The sequence below is a fragment of the Symphodus melops genome, assembly GCF_947650265.1.
Source record: "Symphodus melops genome assembly, chromosome: 4".
Lineage (NCBI taxonomy): Eukaryota > Metazoa > Chordata > Actinopteri > Labriformes > Labridae > Symphodus > Symphodus melops.
This window is the reverse complement of record NC_136694.1, coordinates 20,619,677-20,633,739: the sequence shown is the minus strand read 5'-3', so window position 1 is coordinate 20,633,739 and position 14,063 is coordinate 20,619,677. Positions and strand designations below refer to the sequence as shown.

At 40.4% G+C, this 14,063-nt stretch overlaps 1 protein-coding gene across 1 annotated transcript; it reads left to right on the top strand.

Annotated features, from left to right (window-relative positions):
* Nucleotides 1-3,464: 3,464 nt before the first annotated feature.
* Nucleotides 3,465-13,009, top strand: hyal2a (hyaluronidase 2a). Its single transcript, XM_079342461.1, has 7 exons — nucleotides 3,465-3,996; nucleotides 4,651-5,623; nucleotides 6,159-6,248; nucleotides 7,679-8,321; nucleotides 10,087-10,994; nucleotides 11,091-11,180; nucleotides 12,363-13,009. Exons 2-7 carry the CDS (start codon nucleotides 4,694-4,696, stop codon nucleotides 12,687-12,689), a joined length of 2,988 nt encoding a protein of 995 aa, XP_079198587.1. The 5' UTR covers nucleotides 3,465-3,996; nucleotides 4,651-4,693; the 3' UTR covers nucleotides 12,690-13,009.
* The last annotated feature ends 1,054 nt before the right edge of the window (nucleotides 13,010-14,063 follow it).

The following is a 14,063-nucleotide window of genomic DNA, read 5'->3' as shown; positions in this document are numbered from 1 at the left end:
TTTGACAAATCCTGACTATAAATGGGCAGGGCTTCCTTTGCAGGCATGTTCTGGTGTCTGTAATTGTGTGGAATGTGGTCGGGAGTGTTTTTGGGCCAGAGGTCAGTCACTTTGATGTTCTTCCTCTTCAATGCTCTTTGAAGTCTTTCGAACAGTCCAGCCTGCGTTATGAGAATGAACTCTCTTGTACTTCCATAAAATGTATGAACTCAATGCGTTTGACGCTGCTGTTCTGATCTGTACAATATGTTCTGTGATGTATACAATGAGTTTTAAGAGAGAGAAGCTGTCCATGTGACCACAGCTCAGAGAGGTAGTCACTATCAATTATCAGCAGCCCTTAGAAAAGTAGAACATGCTTTAACACAAAACAGAAGTAGCCTACAGTGTTTTCTCAGGATACCCTGATTTAAATGCACTGCTATGATAGGATTATATTAGGAATGCATTCCCTAGGAATGTAAAGGCAGCTAGGATTGAAATATTAGCTATTGGTAGATTAAGCTAGGAATTTAATTTTAGCAAGTAAATTGTAATATTTGCTAAAGATGTAAAGCGATGTCACAAACTGAAAAAATTGAAACGGAGCAATTTTCTGTGTGGTAAGACTAAGGCAGACCACAACCAAATGACTGGGTGGATTTATTTCCAATTGTGTGGGTTGATAGACACTCAGGTTACACAAATATAGGTTTAAAAACGAAAAAAAAAGGAAACTTTTTTTTTTTTCGTAATATGTCCCCTTTAATATTAACCAGTGAGCAGAATGTTAGCTTAGGATATTATATTAATTACTGAATGCTATTTTTAGCTGGTATGCTATTCAATGTTTGCTTGCTTTTGGTTTAAATGCTAGCCTAAATTTTGCTTTGATCTTTTTAGTCGTTGATCAGTGGGTGAAATAACAAAGATTTGTCACATTCCCCAGATTTATATTGCTTTAAAATAGAAAAATGCTAAAAAATATAGTACACGTAAACTTCCTACTCTGAGCATAAGGTCAGAGGGAAATGGCCATTGTGTCTAAATTGTACATAGCCATTTGTATAAATACTGTACTTACAGTATGCCAAATTCAGAATGATTTAAAAGTAAATGGGAATATTTGATGTAAATGGGATCATTTGATGTTATGTAAACCCGAACCCATGTGTAAAACCCGAATTCCCCTTGTCTCTTCACTGAAATCACATGATTACCCAAATGCATCACAAATTCATGGGACAACAATGTGAATGTGGCAGGGTGTGTTTCTAGTTTCCTTTCCATTGTTTTCGCTTCCTGATGGTCCCTCACTTGTGCTGATGCAATATTTAGGAGGCAGAGGTCAGCTGGGAGGGAAGCTGGAGGGAAACCAAACCAGTCCTCTATTCATCTCCATCCCCATTCACTTATGCTTTACTTTTTCCTTAAACACACACAGAGGCAGATTGGGTCGAAAAAAAAGAGAAAAAAAACTGATGACATGGTGATGTGAGTCAGCAAAGCTTGGAAAACAAACAGGGATTCTGACACAGGAAATCATCTCACTTCCAGGCCCCTTCCTCACCCCAATCATGTGCACAGCCATCTTCTAGCTCACGTGTATCTGCAAAGGAAACTTTTAGATGAATATCTTTTTTTTTAAAACTCACTCATCAACTACTGGGAAGAAGTTATTCAAGGGTTGAGAGAGACACTTTTTGCAGATTTTCACATTAAGATTACTTTTCACAATTCTTTAGAGTATGGAAACAGGTTGTTTGGCAGTAGCTCAGTCCGTAGGGACTTGGGTTGGGAACTGGAGGGTCGCCGCTTCACGTTCCAATGTGGACCAAAATATGGAATTTGGTCTGGTAGCTGGCCACCAGCTCAGGAGGCGCTTCCAGTGGGGGAAGCCGCTGCACTCTGACATCTCTCCATTAATGTATGTCCCCAGGTCCTAATTGTGCATGTGTGAGATTCTGGCCTGTGTGTGAGAAGCATGTTACTACAATAACAGAGTGTGAACCAGACTTTTCCTCTCGGGGGTTAATAAAGTATATAAAATAAAAAATATATAAAATAAACTTGGTCAGTGTCAGTGCATGGCCTCTTTCCTCCCATGGCCATTTATCCTGCGTGTCGAACCATGGCTCAGCACCATCCTATCTGCTACACTTGGCAACCTGACAGCATGTGGTACTTGGCTACTTCCCTGAGCCACTGTCATCACATGCCTCAGGCGGCAGTGACATCTGCATGCCAGCTGCTTAGTGCCCGCTGTCTGAAGTGTGATTAGAGCATTAGTGGAAAAAGTATTAAAACCCTTCAGTCAAGTAGCAACACGGAAATGTTAAAGTACATCATGATTTCTGAATTGTACTTATCACACACAGTTAAGTGACTAATGCAACAATATGAAGAAAAAGTAGTTGTTGGACAGTGGTGTAATGCAAACAGCGTTCGAGTGCACTCACTTTATAGAAATTTTGTGGTACTGGTTGTAGCCTTTTGTGCTACTTTATCCTAAAATGTTTTTCACAGGCTGATATAAATGTTACATTATTTGCAGGGTCTGATCAATTAGATTCAATTATGATCATTCTGTGTAATAAAATGCATAGATAAACACTAAGAAACAAACAGAGTCAAAAGTAACCCTGCTTAACCCTGTCAACACTACTTTTTTTAGTCATTTCAAATTTCAATATGAACTTCAAATACAAGGCACTGTTTGTAGTTAACCTGGGGGTATGCCTATATAGTCAGCTGCAAGCATTTTTAATCTTATAGGATAACATTATGACGATGCTTTTTATGGTTCCTTTCGAAAATAATTTTAAAAACGCAATCGGTTAAGTAGCAGAATAACATATAGCAATTAAATGTTGAGGTCAAATCAAGCAAAAAATAAGTAAAATATTTGAGTTTAGAACATTTTGTCAACTATGCTTTGATTATTTTGCCATGTGCACTATGTAACTGTAATAATTGAATTGAACTTGAATTGTCAATCAGTAGAGTATGGATCAGGTTATAAGGCCCTGATGCTTTTATATTCTCTGTGAAAATATACCCTGTAGTATTTGTGTTTAGCCTACTCGTATGGATTCTGCCAAATCACATCCACGCCAAGGAGATTTTAAGAGGTTATTTGTTTATTATGATTTGTTCAAATATTTTTGTTAGTGGTTCTTTCATAATTTAATAATAATGAGAATACCTTTACATTAGGCTAATGCAAGTTTTAGAGCCTCATATTTTAAAACAAAAGTTGTTCATGTCATTTCCACATGGTGTAACTTTTATATCTGATGTAAATGTAGCTGAAAGGTCACATTAATCCACTGGTCATTTCCTCTTCTTCAGTGTTTTTTTAAAGCGTCAAATAGCCATACAGTGATCACTTGAGGCCTTGATTTTATTTATAGGGATGTGGCACACTGGCCCGCTCTGACCTTGTATGAATCTTGTCACTGTTGCGTACAGTATATCTGTTTCACAGCGGAGGTAGTGGTGGCAAACTTTGTGGATGGATTCATTCAGCGCTGTAACCGGGGAGTCGGAAATGTGCTTAACAAACGCTATCAAATAAAATATTGCTTAGTCTTAAAGTTGTCTATAGGTTTTTGAAGAAGAAAGGTGTCGTTGTATCTCATTAAACACGATGACAGAGTAGTTAGGATGTCCGGTTCGTTTCGCAGCTCCCCCCTTTTCCGAGCCTGAATGGAACATCCTAAAAGTGGTTTTGGCACACTCGGGACAGGCAAGCGGCAACTGACAACATCGCAGGGGGCAACTTCACTTTTCTTCCTTTTACCGACCGCTGGCTGTCCGGGAGGGGAACTTTAAAGAAGTTTAACAAAAACTCATGCCTTTGTGAATTTACCCCGTCGTCATTGTCCTTACCCTAAAGCTATGTTTATTTTGAATATTTCCTATTTGTTTTGAGGCAGTTGCCTTCAGAAAAAAGGACGCTGCTTGGAGTAGCAGACTTCTGCTTTTTGGGAATGCTTCCTCAGCCTGCCAGTAAAGGTACGTTTGTCCGGCTGCAATCTCATGGACTGGAGGACCAGCTGCTTATTTATTATTCGAAACTTTCTTCAATTGAAATCAGTTTGTGTGAACTAGAGAGAGTGAGAGAGAGATTTTGAAGTTCAACGTGGTAAGACACTTTATATAAGTTATGACATAAGCTATAAATATACATTTTCTATCTCCACTTACTTTTGGTTATTTGATGTAACAATTGTTATCTAAAGTTTGATTGATTTATTTTAATTATTTATTTATTTTCTGACCTTTTAAAGCATTGTTGATACAAACATTTCATTAGAAAAGTTTACAGAAAAAAACTAAATGTAACTTCCCCTTGTGAATGACAGAGGAACTGTTTCTTCTTCCTGATTACATTTTACTGAAGGGCTTTCGAGAAATGTATTAAAAAGCCTAGAGTTTGTTGTAGAGATCTAAGAATTCTCTTGGTTTGTAATTGTTGCATTGATCTTTACAGGCCAACAAAATCCTTTCATGTTCTTAATTTAAAGCACAACACAATTCACCATGGTTTTTAATCCCTTTCTGAATAATAAACGTCCTTATGAATGTATGCACTTGGGACAGCAACATTTTGAAATGCAAACAAGAAAATGTCCATTTCTAAAGTTTGATTTCCTCTTTGACTTTCAGAGCAGAGCGTGACGGTCCCCTCTGTCGATCCATAACTGAAGACATGTTGTACTGGACTTTGCCTGACTGGAAAGTCCTGCTGCTGATTGTTCTTCTGTGGGACCGCCTCTGTGCTTCAGGACTCAAACCCACGAGATGGCCACTGTCTTCACAAAAGCCTCTGCTTTTGGCTTGGAACGCCCCGACTGAGGACTGTTTCCCGCGGTATGGCGTTCGCTTTCAGCTGGACCACTTCCAGATTGTGGCCTCGCCTACTGAGGGCTTTGTTCGACAGAATCTCACCATCTTCTACAAGGAGCGCCTGGGCCTGTACCCCCACTTTAATCAGGATGAAACACCTGTGAACGGAGGGCTACCACAGGTGGCCAGTCTCACACAGCACCTAGAGAAGATGCCAGAAGGAGTTTCAAAGTATATACGTGAACCAGAGGCCAAGGGTCTGGCTGTTATTGACTGGGAGGAGTGGCGCCCACTGTGGATACGAAACTGGGAAACTAAAGATGTGTACCGCAGACATTCACGTGAGATGGTGCGTCAGAAGAACCCAACGTGGCCTCCAGATCAGGTGGCAAAAGTAGCCCAGCAGGAGTTTGAGATGTCTGCCAGGAAGTTCATGCTGGAGACACTGAAGAAAGCCAAGAGCCTGAGGCCCAACCAGCTCTGGGGTTTCTATCTGTTCCCTGACTGCTACAACCACGATTATAGACGCACTTTGGAGAACTACACAGGTCGCTGTCCGGATGTCGAGGTGGCCCGCAATGAAAAGCTGAAATGGTTGTGGACTGAGAGCACGGCCCTCTTCCCCTCTATCTACATGAGTACTGTGCTCCGTTCCTCCACCTCCGGACGTCAGTTTGTCCGCAACCGGGTGAAGGAAGGGATGCGCTTGGCATCGTCGGGTGATGGCTTGGCACGTCCGGTCTTTGTGTACACTCGCCCCACTTACACCAACTCCCTGGAACAGCTGACAGAGGTGATGGGTTAACCTTAGAAACACTGCCAGTATTTCTTTTTTCTTTCTAACAGACAGCCCTTTTTTTTTTTTTTTTTTTTTGACTAAAGTGTTCCTGTGCAGTGTCATGTAATCTTTTTGGAAGAGCTTTTTTGTTCCAAGATTAACTCTTACACTGTATCGCGAATATTCAGCACTTTGTCTCTAATCAGTGCTTGCTGTACGGAGCAATAACTCTCAGCTTTTTCTTATCGCAGCCACATTCCTTTCCTGTTTTTCGAACCAGATGGACTCCCCCGTACACCTCTCATTTGTGCAAAGTGGGCAGGATGGGTGTTGGTCAAGTTGAAAACCCTGCTAACAACCTATAGACGAGTTCCTCCCGAGAGAGTAAACAGATAAGAGCTGCTGCTGTGCTTCCCTTACAGGAGCCGTAACATTTTGACCCAGCTATAGTGATCTTTAACTGTTTATTTTTCCTGAGCTTGACCTTTAGTCTTAGAAATGTATTAGAGTAAATGCGATATGGTTAATGGGCTGTCTCATCTTTTTACAGACTGACCTTGTGTCCACTATCGGGGAGAGTGTGGCGCTGGGAGCAGCAGGGATCATCATGTGGGGAGATGCAGCTTATGCAAGCAGCAAAGTAAGAATTTACTTGTGCTAATTATGAAACAAACCTAAAATCACAGAGACACACCTTACAAAACTGACATGATCATGTGGTAGTGACCTGCTGCGCAAGTCCGTCATGTGTGCAGTCATTTGATCGCTCCTCAGGGATGTAATTGTCTCACATGGACATCTTCAGGCACACAGGAGATGTTTGTTTTTGAAGGTTTATTTGCAGTCACATTAAGGCTGAGAAGAAATAAGAATGCTTACTGTTAAAATGAGGCATGTTAAGAGGAACCATTTCCTGCATGTATGCTACTTATTTTCAGTGCATATCTTGCAGTCACTCAAACTGAAGAAAATGATGGAAAATGGGTTTTTGGTTTAATTTGCATTTGCCCCCGTCGTCAGTAAGTAACCCACCACACATTTGCATTCATTAGATGAATCTCTCTCTTCTGCTTCAGTAATGACAAACAAATGTTGAGTTCTGCAGCGCCATTTCAACTAGGTCATTTCAAGAAAAAAAACTCCTTACTACTGTATGCACATGGTTGTTGAAGCATTTGATCCATTTGGCCAACAAATGCTTGCATTAATTTCAGACCCCTAAAGAAGCCTTAGTATGACCCATCACATTACCATAGGCAGAGGTTAACATTGAAAACGTTTCACCAACAAGGTTCCAGGTACCACGACTTTAAGCCTCTGTCACAGATTTTTCAACTAGAGATGTATTTAATATTTTAACCCTTTATAGGGCACTCATTAAAATACTTTGAAATTCAAAAATTCAACCTCATCGTGTTATTCAGGGACATAACAGAACTTTATTTCTGTTATAACAGTTTTCAAACGTAATACACATTGACAAAGTTACCATATTTGGTTCAAATGCCACAATAGCAGGATCAGTGACGTAGGGTGATCTATTCTGATTGGCTGAGTGAGGATCACATGCTCCTCGACGTTACTGAGGTGCAGAAGGCTGGCCGTATGTAATGTTTGTGGAAATTACCAAAAATAGTCACTTGCCCCATAAAGGGTTAAATGTGTTATAAGACACCTTTATGAACACATTTGTGAAGACATTTCTTGGTTTGTAATTTATTCCCAGATTGGCTGAATATCTGATGAAATGCCCTCACTATCAGAGTAAACAGGGTTTCAGAATAAACGGCACAAATTGCAAATAAAATGAGTTTATCTTTTCTAACTTTAAAATGCTGCCTGCTTATCAATGAGAAACAATCAACCAATTACATTGCAATTAAATGTAAATTATCTTTTTATGATTGATACTCTCCCATTGCTGTTTATTATAAAAGAAAGCTGATGGAGCTTCCACACATCCCTTAACCTCACAAACGTGATTTAGGTGTTTTTAGTGTCAGTGTTTTATTGTGAATCTTGATGTACAAGTGAGTGATGACTGTGTAATTACCACCCCTCCCTCTTCAGACCAGCTGCATTGACCTGGACGTGTATCTGCGGGGTCCTCTGGGTGAATACCTCCTCAACGTCTCCACGGCAGCAGAGTTATGCAGCCAGACCTTGTGTGCTTCTCATGGGCGCTGTCTGCGCAGAAACCCAGACAGCGAGGTTTACTTGCATCTGAACCCCGTCACCCATAGCATCAGCAGCCAGAGCGGCCGGCACACGGTCAGCGGTGAGCTCAGTGAAGAAGAGAAGGGAAGTTTTCATGCAGAGTTTCAGTGTCAGTGTTACAGTGGCTACAAGGGAGAGGGCTGTAACCTGATAGACCCTTTACATCAAAGAGGGGCTGCAGAGTTATGCAGCCAGACCTTGTGTGCTTCTCATGGGCGCTGTCTGCGCAGAAACCCAGACAGCGAGGTTTACTTGCATCTGAACCCCGCCACCCATAGCATCAGCAGCCAGAGCGGCCGGCAGACGGTCAGCAGTGAGCTCAGTGAAGAAGATAAGAGACGTTTTCATGCAGAGTTTCAGTGTCAGTGTTACAGTGGTTACAAGGGAGAGGGCTGTAACCTGATAGACCCTTTACATCAAAGAGGGGCTGCATCTAAAACTCTAGTCTTATCACTTTTGCAGTGTGTTATCTTACTGATTACCTCTCTGCTTCTCTGTTAATTCAACATAAATACTGTAGCCATGAAGTTGCATTCTATGTGTCTAAATGGAAGTGCGCACCAGCCAATGATATGTGGGGATTTTTTAAATAGTGGGTGGTCATTTTTTTCTTATTATTGCTTTACATGGATGACACAAAGTGAAATCTTATAGGAAACGTATAGGACTGTGGAAATTACAAAGTTGTGTTTGTTTATACAATTTAATTCATTTTTAAACATTGGAGGACTTAATGACCTTGTTTACAATTTCCTCCCAGTTTCCTCTCAGTCACTGTTTCCCAAGGTGTCATATTCCAAGTTTCTCAAAGAGGGAACGTTTATGTTGGTGGGGAAAAAGTGTCAGGAGCTGCGTAGTGAAAGTGGAACTGATGCACTTAAAACTGGTGATTGCACATTATACCTGAAGTGCCTGATCTTTGTATTCAACATGAGCGCTCTCCAACAACAGATGTTTTTGTGGAGGCATTTTCAGTGTTACTATTTATTTGAATGTATATTTTTTAGGTGTTTTATGTATTTTCTTACTTTTTGTCAAAAAAAAAAAATGACTACTAGCTTTCTCTTCAAACACTACATTTCTAAACTTTAAACAAATATTTTTGTCTGTAAATCAGGAGATATTTTACATCAGAAGCACAAACTTTGTATGTTCCACACTTTCATTCACATGATGGCCTCTTTTTTAATTATTTTTTGTTCAATGAAATAAAGTAAATGAAATACACTCATTTGTGGTTGTTGTCGTTTTGTTTTTATTAGATACCCAGAAAATAGAATTGCTGGTAAAGTACAATACAGGTGTGGATTTGCTGTTTACACTCCATTCAGTTTCCAAAGGAAGAAAATGTCAACAGACCACTAAAAGGGGAGTCAAAGCCTCAAGTCCTCAGGGAGGGACCCATCTCAGACCTCATGCCCCCTCCCCATGTAATTGCAGGTTACTGTAAAGCCAAAAGTTATTTTTACCGCTTTAAGAGTTTAGCCTAACATACAATCACATTTGGAGCAGGAAGAAGAGCCCTTTGTGGTTTTTGCTTCACAGTCGTTAAGAGTTCAACCATAATTCTCTTCCAGGTCAAGTCTCTATCGTCAAATACTTTTAATTATACTTCACGGAGACGCTTAAATGTGTGTTAAGAACATGCAGATGGGACGACGTTCAAGAATGTCTGTGACTTTAAATCCTGCTTACTGTAAGCTATGGACGTCTACATTGATTGGTTGTTGGGCATTCTTTGTGCAATTCCGATTGGTTGTTAAGGAACGTTAGCTTTTTTTGGATTGGTTGTTAAAAATCACAGAGCGCACTTCTTGTTTTTGTTCCTTCCCCTTTTTTCGTGTGTTGGTCATGAAAATCACGAGACTTTTGCTGGATGTGCTTACACATTCAAACCACAAAGTCCAAATCACAGTCTCTATCCTGCTGTTGCTTAGGTAAGCTTCTTCTGATCGATTTCTGATTGTTTTTACTTTATTTTACTCTTAATAACTAAGCTGTAGAAACATCAATTCCGTATCGATACAGCAGAGCAACACTGTGGTTACTTGGAAAATCATAATCAAGAACAAAATAAAAATGATTTGCACGAAGTTGTCATTATTGCTGACTTCCACAAAATGTTTTTATAGAAAGATCGTGAAAATCTTTAACTAATGTTGCCTTAAAATTGGAAAAAAAAAAAACAACAACCCCCTAAACAACTTTTTTTTTAGTTTGTGGTGCTGCAATCCACCGTTTTCTCTTTTATTTTGTTTCAGGTATGAGTTCCTTACACCTTAAGGTGCTGCTTTTCATAAATGTGAACAGCTTCGTGTCAGGGCTGCAGTTTGCATCCTCCTCTTTCTCCCAGGTGCCTTTCCTCACTGTGTGGAACGCCCCCACTGCCAGCTGTCTCTCACAGTATGGCGTGGACCTGGACTTGGGCACGTTCAGCATTGTCCAGAACCAGAATCAAACTTTTATGGGAGAAAACATAACGATTTTTTATGCTGAAAAGCTTGGTCTGTATCCTCGATACTCTGGCCAAACAGCCATCAATGGTGGGCTCCCACAAAATTCCAGTCTGGAAAAACACCTCAGAGCTGCCTCTGATGGCATCCACACCTTAATCCCTGACAGGGATTTCCAGGGCCTGGCTGTGGTGGACTGGGAGAGCTGGCGGCCAGTATGGGAGAGAAACTGGGATAGTAAGCAGGTGTACTGGGAGGGATCCAGAACACTAGTGAGGTCTAAGCATCCGGACTGGAGCCCTGCACAGGTAGAGGCTGCAGCTCGGGTGGAGTTTGAAGAAGCTGGGAGGAAATTTATGGAGGAAACACTGAAACTGGGGCAGGAGGAGAGACCGAATGGGCTGTGGGGTTTTTATGGTTTCCCCAACTGCTACAACTACTACAGTGACAAAAGCTCAAACTACACTGGGGAGTGTCCTGCTGTGGAGTTAAAGAGAAACGACGAGCTGCTGTGGTTGTGGAATGTCTCCTCCGCTCTTTATCCCGACATCTACCTCAGCCTGGAGATGAGACAGCTCGGCAGAGAGGTGCTGCTGTACACCCACAACCGCATCCTGGAGGCCATGCGAGCTGGAGCTCAGGCCGCTCCATTAACGCCTCCTGTGTACCCGTACGCTCGGGTCGTCTACACATACACCTTAGATTTCCTCTCTCAGGTTAGTAGCACAGGCTTCAAATCCATGCTTCTTTTACATAGTTAACTTTAGATTCTAATTGCTCTAATGTTTACTTACTGTGTTTTGGTCCTGCAGGAGCACCTGGTGTACACCATCGGAGAGAGTGCAGCTCTAGGATCTGCTGGTGTGGTGCTTTGGGGTGATCATGCCTTTGCCAAATCAAAGGTAGAGGCAACTAATTGCAGATAATTTGCCAACCTTTAGCTTTCCTGGAAGTTACTAAATCTTCAAACTTGAAGAGAAATAAAAATGTTTTCTGTTCTCAGCTCAAGGAGACCAATGTGCTGTGTTGTTTAATGCAATGCAATACTGCTTAGTTATGTTTCAACATGATAACATTGACCAATTGTGTTCACGTTGGCTGACTTAGCTATAGATTGTATTTCAAATTCTTCAAAATAAAAAAAGGAAAAGCTCTAAAGCACACAGAGATTTGTCAAGGAAAAAAAAACATTTCGCGATTTTCCCCTTTCTGATCCAGTAATCTAAACCATGTCGTCGTAACTAGCAGGAATGCTGAAAACCTGATACTACTAACTCATGGAAGCCTAATAAACAGGGCTACTCATTTTAAACGTAACACAGAGCACTTCATTTTGTCCTGTGAATCTCTTTAATCCTTCAAAGCTACTTTGCAGTAACTGTTCTCAGATGGTGACACTTGTGGTTTATTGGTGCCATGATGATTCATACGTCACATGACAGACTGGAAATTAGGAAACAGGAAGTAGGCCAAGACATCACCCTGATGAGAGTCATGAGTGCCAACAATGAAGTGCAAGGAAAAAGGGGGTTGAACTGGAGAGGAGCCATGTGGCATGTTTTCAATGTGTTGGATCTGTAGCTTACACTAACATGCACTTTGCCATGTGTGCATTTTTTAGAAGTAAGACCTTTTTTAAAAAGAAATTCTGTAAACCACAACCACTAATTCTGTGAGGTAAATTTTTTTTAAAACTTCTTAAACTGTTTTACTTCCCTGTTCTGTAGTTCATGTTGTTTTCAAGAATGACTTGCATTTTTCTGTCTGGTTTTCATTGTTTGGTAATCTAGAACAAACAAAAAAAAATAAAAAATTATTCTGTTGACAAAGGTTTAATAATTTCCTGAAACTTAAAAGGATGAAATTCATGTCAGCTGCTGGGAAAGGCATCCTATTTTTCATCCTGGAATGAGCTGTTGAAATCACAGCAAACAATGCTTGAGCATCAGCTCTGAACCCAATTTTACTGGTTACTTTTCGTTAAGACATGGAGACGCTCTGAAGGCATACATTTTTATAATGCTTCCTCATTAATTCTTGAAAACATCCATTTGTAACAGTATCTTATTTCTCTGTACTTCTAGGCCACGTGTGAAGCCGTCAAATCTTACATTGATGACACCCTGGGTCTTTACTTGGTGAATGTAACGTCAGCAGCCATTCTCTGCAGTCAGACTCTTTGCTCCTCTCAAGGAAGATGCCAGAGAAAGAAGATGAACTCAGGGGCCTACCTCCACCTCGATCCTGCCATGTGGAAGGTGGTGTCAGAGAAGAGACCGGAGGGGGGGCAGAACTACAGAGTGTACGGACAGGCTAGAGCACACAAGTTGACATCCATGAAGTCTGAGTTTCAGTGTATTTGTTTCCAGGGCTGGAGCGGAAAGAGCTGCTCGAAACCGGCTCAGCATTAAATGACTTTTCTAAATGGAGGTAATCAAGTGAAAGTATTGTTCTAATTAATAGCAGTAAAGTCAGTCAGAAGTGTTAAAGTGACTCCATACAGAGCTGGGCTGGGGCTGTTTGGCTCAGAGGTAGTTATCTGCATCAGTGCATGAGGTCTCCTGTGAATGGAAATGAACAAATCTTTGACCAGTGTGTTTACCTAATTAATTACTTTTCATAGTTTCCCTTAATTTATATGGGAGATAATATTCATTTAAACCCCCCTCATGTTTTTAAACACTTATTTGCATTCCAATCATGTCTGATAATAAACGTGTCTTTCAATGAATGTGTCGAATCGCTCCATATTAGTAAATGAAACACACTTTTAAAAGTCGCTATACATACAAACATTAGTTTGCTGGGTGTTTGAACGTCCCTGTGCAGAATCAGCCATGTGCAGGGTGTAACACTGAAACGATGATCTCACATTTATCTGCTAAAGGAAGAAGGTTCTCTTTGAATTCATTATATGTATGGTAAAAACGAGCATCTATGAGAAGGATTTAAAAACAGCATTTCTGGTGTTATTTTCTAATCAGGGTGCAACATGCACCCTGTGGTCATGAGCTGGGGATACCTGAAACCTATAGTCCACTTACTGTAAGTGAAAGTGAAGACATTTTGAATGCCACAGTCAAACTTTTCAAAGTAGAAAGTTACACATTAAAAGTTGAAGTAAGAGAGAAGGTGGACTTGTGAAGTCATTTCTTTACCCTCACTATCGATCTGGTGAGAGAGTAGGGAGTGAGGTGTGAAAGGAGTCACAGGTCAGTCTTAAACTAAGCCGTCTGCTCAGAGGACTTAACTCTCTGTACAGGCCATCAGTGCCCCTGTACTGCATTTTACTTCTTCAACATGTCTAGTAATTGACTAAGATTTTAATTTCAATAACATGATGTTTAGGTTTGACTGAAGTACCGAAACGTTGGCAATAAATGTTTGTTTGCATGTAAGACAATGTGTGGGAGTTTACCTTTAAGTTTGTGAAGGACACATTGCTCTTCTACATACTTGTCTTGTGAAATGGATGAGCGATACTTTTTTTCTATTTCGAATAACATGATGTTGGCATTTTGGTTGAAATAGTTTTATAAATTGCTACAATAAACTTGTAAAGTACAGTATATTTTCAGGTTATTGTGCTTAAATTATCGTTTTTATATGCTACAGATTGCAAAAATCATTTTAATGGCCCTTCACCTTTATTAGGCAGTACAGCTGGAGAGAGACAGTATATATGGAAAATGAAAAACAACTCAACACATTATAAAGCTGTTCAATAATTCCTTCATCAGTATCAATAGCTTTTTTTTATGTAAACCTATATTAGGGCCATTTGG

What these genes read in the sequence shown, in the direction of transcription:
- hyal2a (XM_079342461.1), top strand. Translation starts at nt 4,694, where the DNA reads ATGTTGTACTGGACTTTGCCTGACTGGAAAGTCCTGCTGCTGATTGTT. An exon ending in CAGCTTATGCAAGCAGCAAA is followed by an intron (nt 6,249 to 7,678) that starts GTAAGAATTTAC and finishes CTCCCTCTTCAG; the next exon opens with ACCAGCTGCATTGACCTGGA. An exon ending in CCTTAGATTTCCTCTCTCAG is followed by an intron (nt 10,995 to 11,090) that starts GTTAGTAGCACA and finishes TTGGTCCTGCAG; the next exon opens with GAGCACCTGGTGTACACCAT.